Source organism: Pygocentrus nattereri, chromosome 14 (assembly GCF_015220715.1).
Source record: "Pygocentrus nattereri isolate fPygNat1 chromosome 14, fPygNat1.pri, whole genome shotgun sequence".
Taxonomy (NCBI): domain Eukaryota; kingdom Metazoa; phylum Chordata; class Actinopteri; order Characiformes; family Serrasalmidae; genus Pygocentrus; species Pygocentrus nattereri.
In genome coordinates, this window is record NC_051224.1 from 15,507,164 (window position 1) to 15,522,357 (window position 15,194).

The window sequence follows — 15,194 nt, forward strand, 5'->3', positions numbered from 1 at the left end:
CTTTCAGAGATGTGAGAAAATCAGCTATAGTTGAGCTAAAGCTTAAAGCAAAGCAAAGTAAGTCTGTGTTTTCATTTAGATTATAATTTTTTAGTCTATACTAGGACATTAGCACATACTCAGATACGTTTACAGCCAAGATAGTAAAACGTTACTTCAATAAATAGACATAAAATGTTGTGGCTCCCAAGACAGATTGATTTTTGCTAAAAGAACAAATGGCTCTTCTTAACATTTGCGTTGCCGACCCCCTGTTTTAAGGAGGAGGGAGCCATTTGAGATTCTGCCTGAAACCATTTGCGGCAGTGTTGTCTCAACGGATCTGAATACTGTGCATTGATTTGCTGAACAGATTTATCGGGTTGTGCTTGAGAACAGTGTTGGCGTTTGATTGTTTCTGCTGCAAAACTTGCTATAATAATGGCTTTGAATGATGGCTTTTATGACAGAATGTATTTAGAGTTCAGAATGCTTTATGCGTTAAGAATAACTCGCAACAGCTCTTTTGCAAACAAACTCTTCATTTCTTCTTCATTTTAATTGTAATAACCTTTCTCTGTTTTTATTTATTTCCAGGCTTAAATAAAAAAAAAATCTGTATAGTCACAGACTTGTGTAATATATACGAGACATATTCTTACATTCTATATTCTATACACAGACAAACCACTTCACTAAGGACAGTGAAGACACCGTTTTGTATCTACTCTCTTTCCCTTTTTCATCAGCTCTGCTGAACATTATTTGCATGGTGGCTCTTAACGGCACTGCAGTGACAGTAATGGTGGTGTGTTAGTGTCTGTTGTGCTGGTACGAGTGGATCAGACACAGCAGTGCAACACTCCTGCTTAGTTGGTTGTTGCTAGCTAGAGACAATGGCTCATCTGCTGCTGCACAGTTTGTGTTCTCTAGTCCTTCATCAGTGGTCACAGGACACTGCCCACAAGATGCTGCTAGCTAGATATTTTTGGCTGGTGGACTATTCTCAGTCCAGCAGCAACACTGAGGTGTTTGAAACATCCAGCAGCACTGCTGTGTCTGTTCCACTCAGACCAGCACAGCACACATTGACACACCACCACCACATCAGTGTCACTGCAGTGCTGAGAATGATCTACTACCTAAATAATACCTGCTATGTGGTGGTCCTGTGGGGTTTGAAAAACAGGGTGAAAGGGGCTAACAAAGTATGCAGAGAAACAGATGGTCTGCAGTCTGTAATTGTAGCACTACAAAGTGCACAGATATGGTAAGTGGAGCTGATTAAACGGGCAATTAATGTAGAAACATGGAGGTACTTAATGAAGTTGCCAGTTTGGTTTATGTAATACACATGGGACTTATGTATCACTCCATGTTTTGACATTGTTAAGAATGAAAAATTTCTTAACAAATCATTGCACTCTGATTGGCCTCCGCTTCTGTCTCAAACACTTTTGGGTGAAGGGCCGCTGCTGAGTCCACATCAGTGCGTTCCCCGCCAAAGCCCACACTAAGGACATATAGAGGGCGCTCATGAGCACCTCTTTGATCACCAGAATGAGAACGGGACACCCTACAGCCCACAGGACAACAGGACCTGCTAATTGAGACAGGGCTTAATTATCCTTTATAGCTCTCTGTAAAATACGTATAGGATTATGGGTATTGTAGTTTTAAGTGTGCTTGCTATTTGGCCCTTGGAGAGAAGGCCTGGAGGATAAATTCAGAAGATGACTGTGGTTTCATTACCTGTTCTTCATTTATTCTTTCTTTGTCTGTATGACAGCAAAATTAAAGGAGGAAGAAGAATCTAATGAATGGAGGCATTGAGACACTGGCGTTCCTCCACAGCCTTGTGGACAGAGTGGCAGAGACAAAGAAAAAGAGAATGGAGCTGGAGAGCTCATCAAATCTGTTAATATTCTGACTGAGGTGACTCAGACAGGAAAGACTCACTATGGAGAAGAGAAAGAAAGAGATTAGATAAGAGAGAGAGGGTGTAAAAAAAGGAGTTGATTAGCTGCTGCTGCTTTTCATATTGTCAATAATTTCTGTGTTTTTCTGGTAATTAAACTTTGGTATTGCTCTGCTTTGCTCAGCGTTGGATCAAAGATGCATACACACACACACACACACACACACACACACACACACACACACACACACACTGGTGAGCTTGTGAATTAGTGTGTTAGCAGCACGTGTTACAGTTTGGCTCAGTAATATACGAACATTCCTGATTATGACATGGGAAGTGATACACAGTCTTACATGAACATACATGAACATATACTAGAGCCTTAGCTAATTGCTGAGTGGAATTATGATCACTTTCAGGCTACCACATTCACATACACATGCCTACACACACACACACACCGCTGATTGCTTGATGAAATTAGCACTGTTCTGTTATTAAGGCTGCAGCTGCAGGGGCCAATCAGCACGAATTGAGCACGTCAACTTCCATTAGAGCCTGAGAGACACGATAGAGATGGGGTGGGGGAGGGCAAAGAGCAAGAGATGGAGAGAGAAGAGAAAGAAAAAAGAGAGAGGAAAAGAAAGTAAGGTGAGAGAGTGATAAACGGGAAAGAGATAGAAAAAGGACAAAAGGAAGGAAAGAGTGTGAGAGAATAATAGAGAAAAGACAAAAGAGAGCAGAAGAGAAGGAGTAGAAAGAGAGAGAGACAGGGAAGGAAAGAGGTAAAGATGCAAAACAAGAGAGCAAGAGGAGAGAATGAAAGAAAGGGAGACTAAAGAGAGAGAGGACAAAAAATAAATAGAGGATAGAAGAGAGAGGGAAAGAGGAATGTGAGAGATAGAGAGAAAGACAGAAAAAGTAAGAGAGACAGAGAAAGACAAAGATAGCATGAAATAGAGAATCAGGTAAAGAGAGAGAGGAGAGAGTGTTTTAAAGGGACAGGAAGAGAGAAAAAAGATAGAAAAAGAAAGAGGAAAATGAAGGGAAAGAAGGGAATGAGAGAAATAGGAAAAGACAGAAAAAGAAAGAGAGAGCAAGAGAGAGAGGCAGGTCTGTAAAGCTCCTTATGTCTGTAGTTGAGTGCATAACTGGATTTGAATCAGCCCATCAGTGCAATCAGTAAACCGCTGTATTGTGTTGTTGAAAATGCAGTATGGCGGCTTTAGGTGTGCAGTGAATTAGTTATGAGTGGACTGTGATATGACTCATTGCATTTACTCTTCTGCACGCAGTTGAGAACGAGTGAATTCATACACTCATGAGAGCGGGGGGGGCAGAAGAGGAATAAATTGCAGACTGAATTATTCCATCCATTCAGGCACATTGCTATTTCTTGACTAAGAAACACTGTTATCAACAGAAGGGAGGCATGAATTGTATGGGTGCCTTATTCTGTATTCTGTTTTTAGTTTCCTGTATTTTCTTTTGCATTTTTTTTTTGTTTTTACATAAATCTGTTGCGCAACTTCTAACCCTGCATGTGCACACACTCAGCTTCCAAATTAGCTTTACCTATATCACAATGCAAATGAAGCCAAGACTGAAAAATATTAAATATTTACATTTACAGCATTTAGCAGACACTCTTATCCAGAGCGACTTACAAAAAGTGCTTTGTCTATCTGGGGAAAGTATCTTTGCTAGTTACCAATAGGTTAGAGAGAAAGCTCGTCCTGAGCTCAGATACTGCTAGAAACAAAAAGTCACTGTTGATACCCAGAGAGAAAGGAACACAGTTGAACACAAAAACAATACAATACTTGATACAATACAATGCTTAATTCAGTGCTCATTTAAGTGCTGTATAAAGAGATGTGTCTTCAGTCTGTGCTTGAAGACAGCGAGAGACTCTGCACTAGCACCTAGGTGGCCTCTCGAGTGAGAAAGGGCCAGAGCATTGAGGGAGCATACAGTTAGCTGACTGGCCGACTAATTCTAGCTGAATGGCTCTCCTTACTGTATTGTTTTAGGATAACAAGAGTGGCTGCTATTTATGACACTTAAAAGCTGCTGCATATGCTTTATTACTAGAAGCTCCTGTTAGTGAGACACTTCACTAAGCTACTATTCAAGGAGCTGATGGGTAGTAGGGCTGTGACAAAAAATTATGTTATTAATTATGCAGTCTACCTAATATTTTCACTCTCAATCCTAGCATGCATGTCTTTCAGACATTCTAAATTAGTTTGTTAGAAACAGATAAACAAGGAAACCTTATATAATCATCTAATCATTACATGCATGCAGTTTAATGCCTCACACAGTACAAGATGTCTACATGTGCTCTAGCAGACCATATTGTGATTTAATCTCAGGACTAAAAACTTTTTTTCTCTTGCAATATTGTGTTTTGTCATTGCTTTATGAATACTTCTGCTTGTACTCGAGTTAGTTTTGCTGGAGCTACTAGGCTAATGTAGCTAAGTAATGAAAGCTTATGGATACCAGGTTAGCACTATGTTATCTCTACATCATCACACACTGCTTATGTGGTTTCTGACATTGGGCAGATGTGGGCTGGAGGTTAGGGAACCAGCCTTGTGACATGCAGTTAACACAGTGCTAACCTAGTATCCATAAGCTTTCATTACTTAGCTACATTAGCCTCATAGCACCAGCAAAACTAAGGAAGCAGACCTTTGATACCAAATATGTCTTGGTTGATCGAGGCACCTGGGGTGGAAAGAGTACTGAAAATCCATATTTAAATATCTGTATTGTTACAGTAGTGATAATTTACTTGAGTACAAGCAAAAGTATACATAAAGGAAATGACAAAACATGATGTCACAAGAGAGAAAAAAGTCCTGAGACCGATTACTATATGGTTCGCTAGAGCATACTGTGCCAACAGTATGTGACTGAGATGCCCTTGAGCAATGCACTTAACCCCCAACTGCTCCCCAGGTGCTGCGAATAGGGCTGCCCACTGCTACAGGCAAGTGTGCTCACGGCCCCCTAGTGTGTGTTTTCACTAGTGTGGATGTGGTGTTTAATTGAACGGATGGGTTAGATTGCAGAGGTGAAATTTCCCCCGTTGTGGGACTAATAAGGGTCACTTAATTGTGAAATACTTATCTAAAGTGGACAAAAGTATATTAATTGACTAAAAACCATAGTAACAGCCATCTCAAAGCCTAAAAGCCGTCCATACGTTTGTTCATTTCTATAGACAGTGTGTGAAATATTTCAACATATGAAATACCCCCTGGTATCCAGGGATTCCCATGTTAGCTGGCTACTACAGCTTTGGCTAGCTGCTTACTTGCCCTGCTAGCTTCAGTGGAACCAAAATGTTTGGTTTTCTTCTGGAAATACTCTCTTCTAGTTTGGTAATGCGCTCTTCCTCACAATAATTGAGATCTTCTGTAGTGTCTTTGGTTATGAATTATTATTATTATTATGAAGCGCAAAATACGACAACGGAGACCCCGGACTGTTGAGCAACTGAAGTTGTACATCAAGCAAGAATAGGAAAGAATTCCACCTACAAAGCTTCAACAATTAGTGTCCTCAGTTCCCAAATGCTTATTGAGTGTTGTTAAAAGGAAAGGTGACGTAACACAGTGGTAAACATGCCCCTGTCCCAACTTCTTTGGAACGTGTTGCAGGCATCGAATTCAAAATGAGTGAATATTTGCAAAAAACAATAAAGTTTATCCATTTGAACATTAAATATCTTGTCTTTGTAGTGTATTCAATTGAATATAAGTTGAAAATGATTTGCAAATCATCGTATTCTGTTTTTATTTGTTTTACACAACGTCCCAACTTCATTGGAATTGGGGTTGTATATTATATTATTAAAATAATTAATGATGTGAAAAATAGAATCTTTTAAATACTTAAATTAATTTCAGAATTTCATAGTCTTTGGTATGTCCCCCCATTTTGCTTTAATTGGGCTCTAGAGCTGGACGTGGACTACACAAGTTCATGCAAAAGCCTCTAATAAATAGATTAAATCCACCTGAGAGTCGTCTGAAGACAAGCTTCAAAGAAAGACTTTAAGGTAAAAAATAATCTGATCTTTTCATACAAAGGCTTGTCACAAATTTGCTTAAATTTGAAAGATGATATAGAGAGTGCAGAAACTTAAATATTTCTTCTCCATTTTTAGTAAATGTTGTGCATGTTTATTTTTGGTTATTGTTCCTCAGCCATTATTCTCTGGGTGTATTCTACAAGGACTCTTAATGTGAAGGGAGGCTGTACTAATATGTGAAAGCAGACAGGAGTTGGAGCTGACAGCTGAAAGACAGACATGAGCTTACCGTTATGTAATATACACTATAATCCATGATGTAAATTAGATTTGTGACTGGACCACTGATTGAATATTATCATAAACTGAATTGTTCCAATTATGTACAGTACTATGTGAGTTCAGCCAGAGCACAAAGCCAGTGTCTCCTTCATTCTCCCACCTGTCTCTGTTGGGTGTGCTGACCCCTCTTATGTGATCTTTAGATGTCTTACTGATTTTGTGATTGTAGCGACTCCCTAGTGGCAGAGATTTTATAGAAGAATCGAAGGATGTGAGAAGAGAAATGCTCTCAGTCCAGTGGGAGTGGACTGGAGAGATGGATAGAGAGTGCACAAAAGGGTTTTCACACCTGAATGAAGTGTGAAAACTAATGAAATGGAGTGAATTGCATCGGGTAACACTCATTGCTCATGTACCTGTGCTGTGTGTGTATTTTGGACTGTGACTGTGCAGGTTTCTGTGGTGGAGAGATTTATCCTCACTGTTTCTGCTGAGTATCACACTCGTCTACTTACATTTATCGTTTGACTCCCCCGACTTGATGGAGAGAGAGTAAAAAAGAGAGTCAGGGAAAGTGGTGGAGAGTGCTCAAGAAACATAAAGAAAAATAAAGGAAGCTTTAATGTAGAAATGTTAATGTAGTGTCAGTAGCAGTGGTGGACAGTAACTAAATAAATGTAATTGGTTACTGTACTTAAGTAGTTTTTCGTCTATCTATACTTTACTGAAGTATTTCAATTTCGGGTGATTTTTTACTTTCACTCCACTACATTTCAAAGTCAGAGACCTTATTTTTTAACTCCACTACATTATGAGAAATCTATTAATCCTTTTGGCTTATGTCTGCATAAAAACGTAACTTGTCAAAATGAAAGAAGCGTGAAGCAATAACACTAATCAGGGCACAGTGCACTTTGTTTTGAGCTTGTTTTGGACTGTTGGACAAACCGACCCAGTGCAAGCACATGGTTGGGAGTGTCTATTCCAACATAAATGATGGAACTAACCTCACTTTGTGTAAACAGACCAAAATATAGAAATATGTACACATATTCAGTCATGACTGGTGCATCTTTTTTCTGAATTTATACAAACATTTCATTTTATAGTAAATTTGTTTTTGCTAGTTTATGAACAGAGACCTATAGATGCAATATAGTAAAGGAAAACGCATTTGTGAGCCTGTGTTAAAGCAAGTTTTTATTCAACTTAAACTTGTAAATAAGTTGCAAATAAACCTTAAACCGAAACTTTGCTCGTTTGCAAAGAGAGAGCCAGTCGGTTCTACCTAATGGAAATTGTTTGCATTCAGTGTTTTATAATAGAAGAATTTAGAATTAACAACCATTTGTCACTGTGTTTTGCACACTGTGAAATTAGACCTCTGCATTTAACCCATCTGTGCAGTGAAACACCCACATATGTGCACACTAGTGAACACACACACCAGGGGGCAGTGAGCACACTTGCCCGGAGCATTTGGCAACCCTATCCACATGCCCAGGGAGCAGTTGGGGGTTAGGTGCCTTGCTCAAGGGCACTTCAGTCATGGACTGTCAGCCAAGGGGATCGAACCAGCAACCTTCCGGTCACAAGGCTGGTTCCCTAACCTCCAGCCCACAACTGCCCCCTGTTTTGTGCTTATGCTAATCAGTGTCAGACTAATTTATGACATTCTATTAATCTATTGGTTTACCAAGAGTGACACTGGAGTATTTTCACCTACAATGAGTTAATAAAGCAAGAATCTTCTTACAAAAATGGTAATAGGACATTATAGCCATAATTAATCTTTTAGTAATTTTATTTTTGATACTTAAGTATACTTGAAGGGAAATACTTTTGTACTTTTACTCAAATGGAGATCTAGAGAGAGGACTTCTACTTTTACTTGAGTAATATTTTAATATTATTTTAAATATTTTAATATTACTCTACTTTAATTCAAGTGCATGATTTGTGTACTTCGTCCACCACTGATCAGTAGTCAGTGTGAATCTGCTGACAGCATTTAATGTTGAATTAAAGCTTTGACCAACTTGATTTTAACTCCTTTGCTTTTGTTAGATGGAGAATTTGTTTAAGACAAAAGTTTTTTGGTATTTGAGTCACTCATTTTATCCCTCTGAGGTGCAGGGCTATTACTGTCTTTTTGATATGACATTCAAAGAGCCCATAGCCAATACTTTTCTTGCGTTATATTTTTCCTGAAGACATTTGAGTGGTTTAATGTAACAACTTCATTTTTACATGTCAATTTTAAATCTCTCTTTATCCCTTAGAATTAAACAGGCTGTTGTTGTTACTATGCCTGTAGGACCGATATGTGTAAATGAGCTATTTTCTGATTGGCTGCACTGTATTATATCCTCATTCAAAAAGCAGTCAAGGCTGCTTATAACTTCAGTGTGATTGGTTAAGGCTAAACTGCTGTAGGTGTAATTTGCAGATTTACGTAAACATGTTTGTTTTTGTGACTTCACAAATGGCCTTTTTGTAGCTTTGTTTCCTTATATGGACTGCATGGACTGGAGAGTGAACAGTGTGTTTTAAAAATGTATCTTTGTTTACATATTGCATTAAACCCTTTTATTTAAATAAAATAAGGATAATTCTCTGTTTGTTTTCAATGCAAATGCATGTTCTACGTAGACAGAAGTATTGGGACACAGCTTTTAATTATTGAGTTAAGGTGTTTCAGCCACACTCACTGCTAACAGGTGGAGAAAATTAAGCAAAATTAAGTGTAGCCTTGCAGTGTTGATAGACAAAAACTTGCAATAGAATGGGTCGTACTGAAGAGCTCAGTGACTTTATACATGGCATTGTCATTAGATATCTCCTCTGCCAGTTCACGAATGTTGTGTCAGTCTGATGGATGAGTCTGGGTTTGGTGAATGCCAGGAGATTGTTACCTGCCTGACTGCATTGTACCAACTATAACAACCTGACCTCACCCCCATCAAACACATTTTGGGTGAACTACAATGGAAATTGCAAGCTAGGCCCTTTCAATCAACATCAGTGTCTGACCTCACAAATGTTGTTTTGGACGAACGGACAAAAATTCCCAAAGGCACACTCCAAAATCTTGTAGAAAGGTTCCCAGAAAAGTAGGAGCATATAACTCCATATTAGTGCTTATCGATTTAGAATGGGCTATCATGAAAGAAATGTAGGTGTCCCAATGCTTCTGTCCATATAGTGTAGGTAATGCCATGTTTAATTATGCATTGTACAAGTTAGTTCCAGCCACGCAAGCTGTCACAAACACTGTATCACTCCACTGAGACACCATTGCTGAGCAACGACTTTGACAGCTGTAGGAGCCACTCACGCTGTTTGAACGTTTTTACTTCTTACTTTGCCACAAACAGAAAATGGATACTTTTAAGATCACATTTGACCGACAATTTGGTCAGACTCTGAAGATGAGAATGCACTAAATTGCAAAATTGTCAGTTGGTCTGTGTGAGGAACTGGAGAACGAACTGCCGGCTGTGCAGTGAGTGGGCGGAGCTTGTTACTCTGACGTAGCAACAAGCTGGTTGTTAAGGAACTATAATTTGGCGGAAGGAGCTGCTAACATTAAAAGATATTAATGACACGATCACGGCCCAATTTATTAATGTCTTACTTAATTTATTTAACTGTTGTATAAAAGCAATAGAGCACTCACGGTCTTGTGTTATCGCAAATAACATCACGTGGCTCATGCCAGCAACCAAATTAAAGCCATGACTTATTTCGCAATAACACACTCCCTCCCGTGTTCTATTGCCTAAATGAATCACATTCACATTCCATTTACATTCTATATCAACAGGTTCGAGTTTGTATTTCCAGCTTTTTTTATTTGTTTTTCTGTAAAAAAAAAAAAAGAGAGAAAGCAACAACACTTGACAAAAATGTAAAGGATAACTTCTTTTTGCCACACAAGACTGTCACACAAGACTGCATAACTTTCCATTAAATCCCTATCATAATAAAATATCTCCTCTCTTATTTACAAACTGTAAATGTGTTTGAAAATTTATCTGCACTTTCAGCATAATTTCTCTTGCTTTCAAAGTTTATATGCCTTTAAAGAGCTACGAGGGTAATCAGTCTCTCTCTCTCTCTCTCTCTCTCTCTCTCTCTCTCTCTCTCTCTCGCTCTTTAGCTCTGCTCTGTGACTCAGACTCTGTGGTGAAGCTGGATGATGCACAGTCCAGCTCAGTCATCCTCACTCCAGTGTCTGAGGTGTCATCAGCGGACGTGCCGGTCTCTCCCCCGTCTCAGCACTCAGATGGCCCACAGGATGCTGCCTCAGGCCCCAGTGAGACAGTCCCCCAGCGAGATGTCCCTGCAGGAGAGGCCCCAGCAGAGAAAGAACCCAGGAGGAACAGACAGCACCTCTACTGTCCTGTCTGCAAAGTGACCGTAAACTCTGTCAATCAGCTAGAGGCTCACAACAGCGGTACGTAGCTGTAAGACCTTATTCACAAGAACAGTCTAGTATCCATTAAAAAGACAACACCTGCCATTAATTCTGGTAAGAACAAGAAGAAAAAGATACCAACAAAAGGCAATGGCAGGATTATGCTTCGTTGTACTTTTAAAAAGCTTATCAGAGTTTGAGATCAGCCAGCAGGAGATGGTCTGGGGTGGGGCTTTAGTCAGTTGTGACAAGGTTCTGTAATTCTAATCCAAATAAGTGTAGTTCCAATTTCTATATTTTAAATGTTTATGTATTGGCATTGGCAGATGTGCACATGAAAAATCAGATATCAGTATCAACCCACAATTCTCATATTGGTGCAGCCCTAGTCCATAGTCATGTAGGGAAAAAAGACTCATTTCCACCTATCAATAGATTTTTGACAGATATATGTCAACATTAAGTTCAGTTTGAAATAAACAGTTTGTTGGATTGTTTTTAGCAGTGACATTTGTGTATTCAGTCTATTTAAAAAAGGAATAATTCTGAGTCAGACCAACATAATCCAGTTGAGTTAAATCAGGGTGAAATCTTGATGCACTCAACTGTTTCCTGAACAGTTCAGTGTGTGTGTGAGTATGTTTTTTCGACTAGCTCCTGTTTGACTTCTAACAGGCACTAAGCACAAACTGATGCTGGAGGGACAGAGTGTGTTGCCACGACGACGTGGGAAGGTGCTGTCCTCCCGTGCCACGTGCAAAAGCAAGAGATTGGCCAACAAAGGCAGCATGGGCGTGGCCAACAAGAGCTTCCATTGTGAAGTGTGTGAGATCCATGTCAACTCTGAGACCCAGCTTAACCAGGTAACACACACACACACACACACACACGCACATATATTCATGCACATCCAAGGGCTGTTTACTTGTACCTGACGATGATGTCACTTCTATCATTATGAGTTCATTGGATGTTAGGCAAGCACATTAGGTCATAAACTGAAAGATTAGGATTCCAAGCATAGAATTTAGATTCACCAGTTACATTTATTTGAATTGTACAGCAAATGCAGTCAGTTACTGAAAGCCTACAGTTAAAGGAGAATTCCACCGTTTGTACATAATTCAGCCATTAAGATGTAGACAAAGTCATTCAGATGTGTTTGATGTGAAATACTCAGTTCTAGAAAAACTAGGGCCCAGACGTCTGGAGAATTTAGTGCCTCTAAATGCTACCTAACTGAAAGTTATTACATAAAATGGTTATGAATACGCTGCTTGAAACATTGTTTTATGATAGTAAGTTCCTTTTTAACGTAAGGCTACATCCTGTAATAATATGTACCAATATTCAAATCCAGATTTCGTTCACATTCCACTGTTTCAATGTCTCACACAATTATAACTATTTAGTGGCATTAAGTATATCGTCATTGTCATATAAAAACCTCGTAACTTTATTTTTTGTTCATTTTTTACATTATTATTTACATTTCATGAATAGAAATTGTTCAGAATTACTTAGAATAAGAAATCTTATTAGATTTACATGAATTAAAGTTGAGAACTTCCCCTATAAAGTTTCCAATTTGGAGATATGAAGTTTATATGACCACAATTACATAATGGTGTTGTTTCAATGTTTGTTTTGAAAAGCCACCATTTTAACACCACTGCATTACAGATGTTTGGTGGACCTTTTTGTTTTTTGTTATGTCATGGTCTTGATCTTAAAAAAGGATGTCAGATATCAGATCAATATCATATCAATTACTCACACTTAAAGCAATTCATCATGAATAATCATCATCATTAATATTATATTATCACACCCAACTTGGAGATAATCCACCTAACCCATAATCCTTAACCATATACACTTACCACTGAAGCCTACTTCTGAAAGCTTCTTCTTCCATTATTTTCTTCATATAAAATTGTAATTATAGGCATTTTTAAAACAATGCTTTCAATTTGTTATTTTAGAACAATGTTCTGAAGACTGATTAGCCTGAAAACTGGTCATTTGAAGTGTTACAAGCTTCATCACCTAGTCAAAAACTTTGCAATTAAATTTAGTAAACATGCACTTTGCAAAGTGCACTTTGAAAGCAGAAGGCATTTAAACTGTCTGCAAAAACAGCTGTAAAAAGGCACTCATCTTAAATTTGGTGGCAGCTCATTTACCACCTGTTCTGGTGTTGTGAAACACTTACTTAGCAACAGTATGTAGTGTGAAAATTCTACAAACACGTTATATTAGGCTCAGTAGAAGCTGTGATGTTGCGCCAACATGTATTTTAAGGCCCTGAAAATGTTAATGCTAATGTTAGCGTTTCATTTGCATTGCCCCAATTCAGTGAGTGTTTCATTAATCCATTTTTATCTGCTAAAGGAAAGCAGTAAAGCATTCCTTCAGTAAAAGGATTGTGTTATCTCAGAAATTTTGTTCTGCTCTCATGGGAAATAGATTTTGTGTGTGTGAGGACTGCTTGTGTTAGTGTACGTGTGTGGTGTGTGTGTGTGTGTGTGTGTGTGTGTGTGTGTGTGTGTGTGTGTGTGTGTGTGTGTGTTTCTGTTTGTGTCTTCATGCCAGTTAACCATGATTTTTAATTATATTTTATGCCCTATTAAAGACTTGCTTCATCTGTAAAATGAATTAAGATAGTTGAAAGAGAGGGAGAAGCAGAAAAGGGAAGATAATGAACAAAAAGAAAATTAGAAATTGGGGGGGCTGTTCTAACAAACTTCACAGCACAAATCAGACTTCATATGTAGCATGTATTCTCCAACTCAGAAAAGGTGATGCAACATTTTTGCATTTCACAGACATGTCCTCATTTCAAGTGTATGTGACTGACAAGGACCAGATTTATTTCTGGGTTTGCCTCCTGAATTTCAACTTACCAAGTTTTTAGTGTTTATAATATAGAGGAGAGCAAGGCACAACTTAAATGGAAACTTCAGCCAAAACGAAAAGTGTAGTCATTGTTACATTTGTTGTAAACATGTTTACTTGCATCTTACAGAGTAAGATTTACTTGTTTAAAGACTAGGAAAACCCCCTTCTGGTGCAGTATCTTGAAGACTGGAGTAACGTTTGTAAACATTTGCTGATTTAACAAAGTTTTTTATTTCTCCTATTAGGTTATAATTTCTAGGAGACGAGGTTTTTGACAACGACAATATGTAAAATATTTTTTTAAAGGGTGAATATGCCTTTTTTTCTTTTTATTGAGGAATAAAAGCAAAACAGACATATCCAGTAGTACCACACATTCAAAAGCTTCCTAATCTTTTTTATTTTCCACAAAGAGATGTACTCTCACACACACACCCATACACACAAGAAAACAGACAAATTATAACTAGAAATTGCATAATCATGATGACAGAAAAATATATATTCCAATTAGATTTAAAATAAAATAATAAATAAAATAAATAAATAAATGACACCTCAGTCACATGGCAGCGCTGGGGATCGAACCAGCAACCTTCTGGTCACGAGACTGGTTCCCTAACCTCCAGCCCACGACTTCCCCCAGGAAGAAGAATTTGAAAGAAGGGAAGAGACACAGTGTCTGAGTTGTCAATATGTAAACAAATGAGATGGGGGTAAATTAAAATCTGCAGCTAATTGAGCAAAACTGTAAAAAGTAACATCCTTATAAAGGTCACGAAAAGATCTGATACCCCTCTCATGTCATATATTAAAAGCTGTGTCAGTCACAGCAGGACGAAATAGGTGATTTTCCAATATAGGCATCGATAAAGAAGGAGACGTGAGCTTAAAATGACATCTAAATTGAGACCAGATTCGCAGGGTAGGCAGTGCTAGTACATAGAATTTGCCAGGTTGAGTGGTAAGGAAGAAGTGAGAAGTGCAAGCAGAGAGGATGGAGAACAAGAACAAGTCTCTAATCTGCACCACAGCAATTCCAGAGATTGAAGCCAACAAAGGGCCTTTTGAATGTGTGCTGACCGGTAATAGAACAAGACATTGGGAAGGGCCAGCCCCCCATCAAATTTATATCTCTGTAATAGTGAATTTCTCACTCTGGGAACATTCCCATCCCATATAAAGGAGGTAATAAGCTGATCCAGATTCTTAAAGAACTTTTTCGGCAAAAATAAAGGAATAGTTTGAAACAAGAAAAGAAATTTGGGCATAACATTCATTTTTATAACATTTATTCTGGCGATCAGTGATAGAGGAAGAGATTTCCGTCTCTGTAAATCCTGTTTAAATGTATTAATTACAGAAGAAAAATAAGAATGAAAGAGAGAGGGAAAAGTTTGAGATACATGAATCCCTAAATATTTGAACCCAGTCGAAGTGATTTGAAAGTGAACAAAAGACTGATTGAGTGATAATGCAAGTGAATTGACTGGGAAACATTCGCTTTTCTGTACATTCACTTTATAGCCTGAACACGAGCCAAACCTCTTCAAAAGCGAAAGTATTGGAGGAAGGGAGCTTGCTGGATCAGTCATGTACAGAAACAAGTCATCGGCGTATGATCATAATTTCAATTCAATACC

At 38.3% G+C, this 15,194-nt stretch overlaps 1 protein-coding gene across 4 annotated transcripts in view; it reads left to right on the top strand.

Moving 5' to 3' along the window:
• znf385c (zinc finger protein 385C) overlaps positions 1–15,194 on the top strand; it is a 151,745-nt gene that overhangs the window by 122,092 nt on the left and 14,459 nt on the right. For all 4 annotated transcript variants that reach the window (XM_017721222.2, XM_017721223.2, XM_017721224.2 and 1 more), the window contains 2 exons: positions 10,393–10,689; positions 11,326–11,513. In XM_017721222.2, the coding sequence (XP_017576711.1) occupies positions 10,393–10,689; positions 11,326–11,513 (485 nt within the window). The remainder of the gene's footprint in view (positions 1–10,392; positions 10,690–11,325; positions 11,514–15,194) is intronic.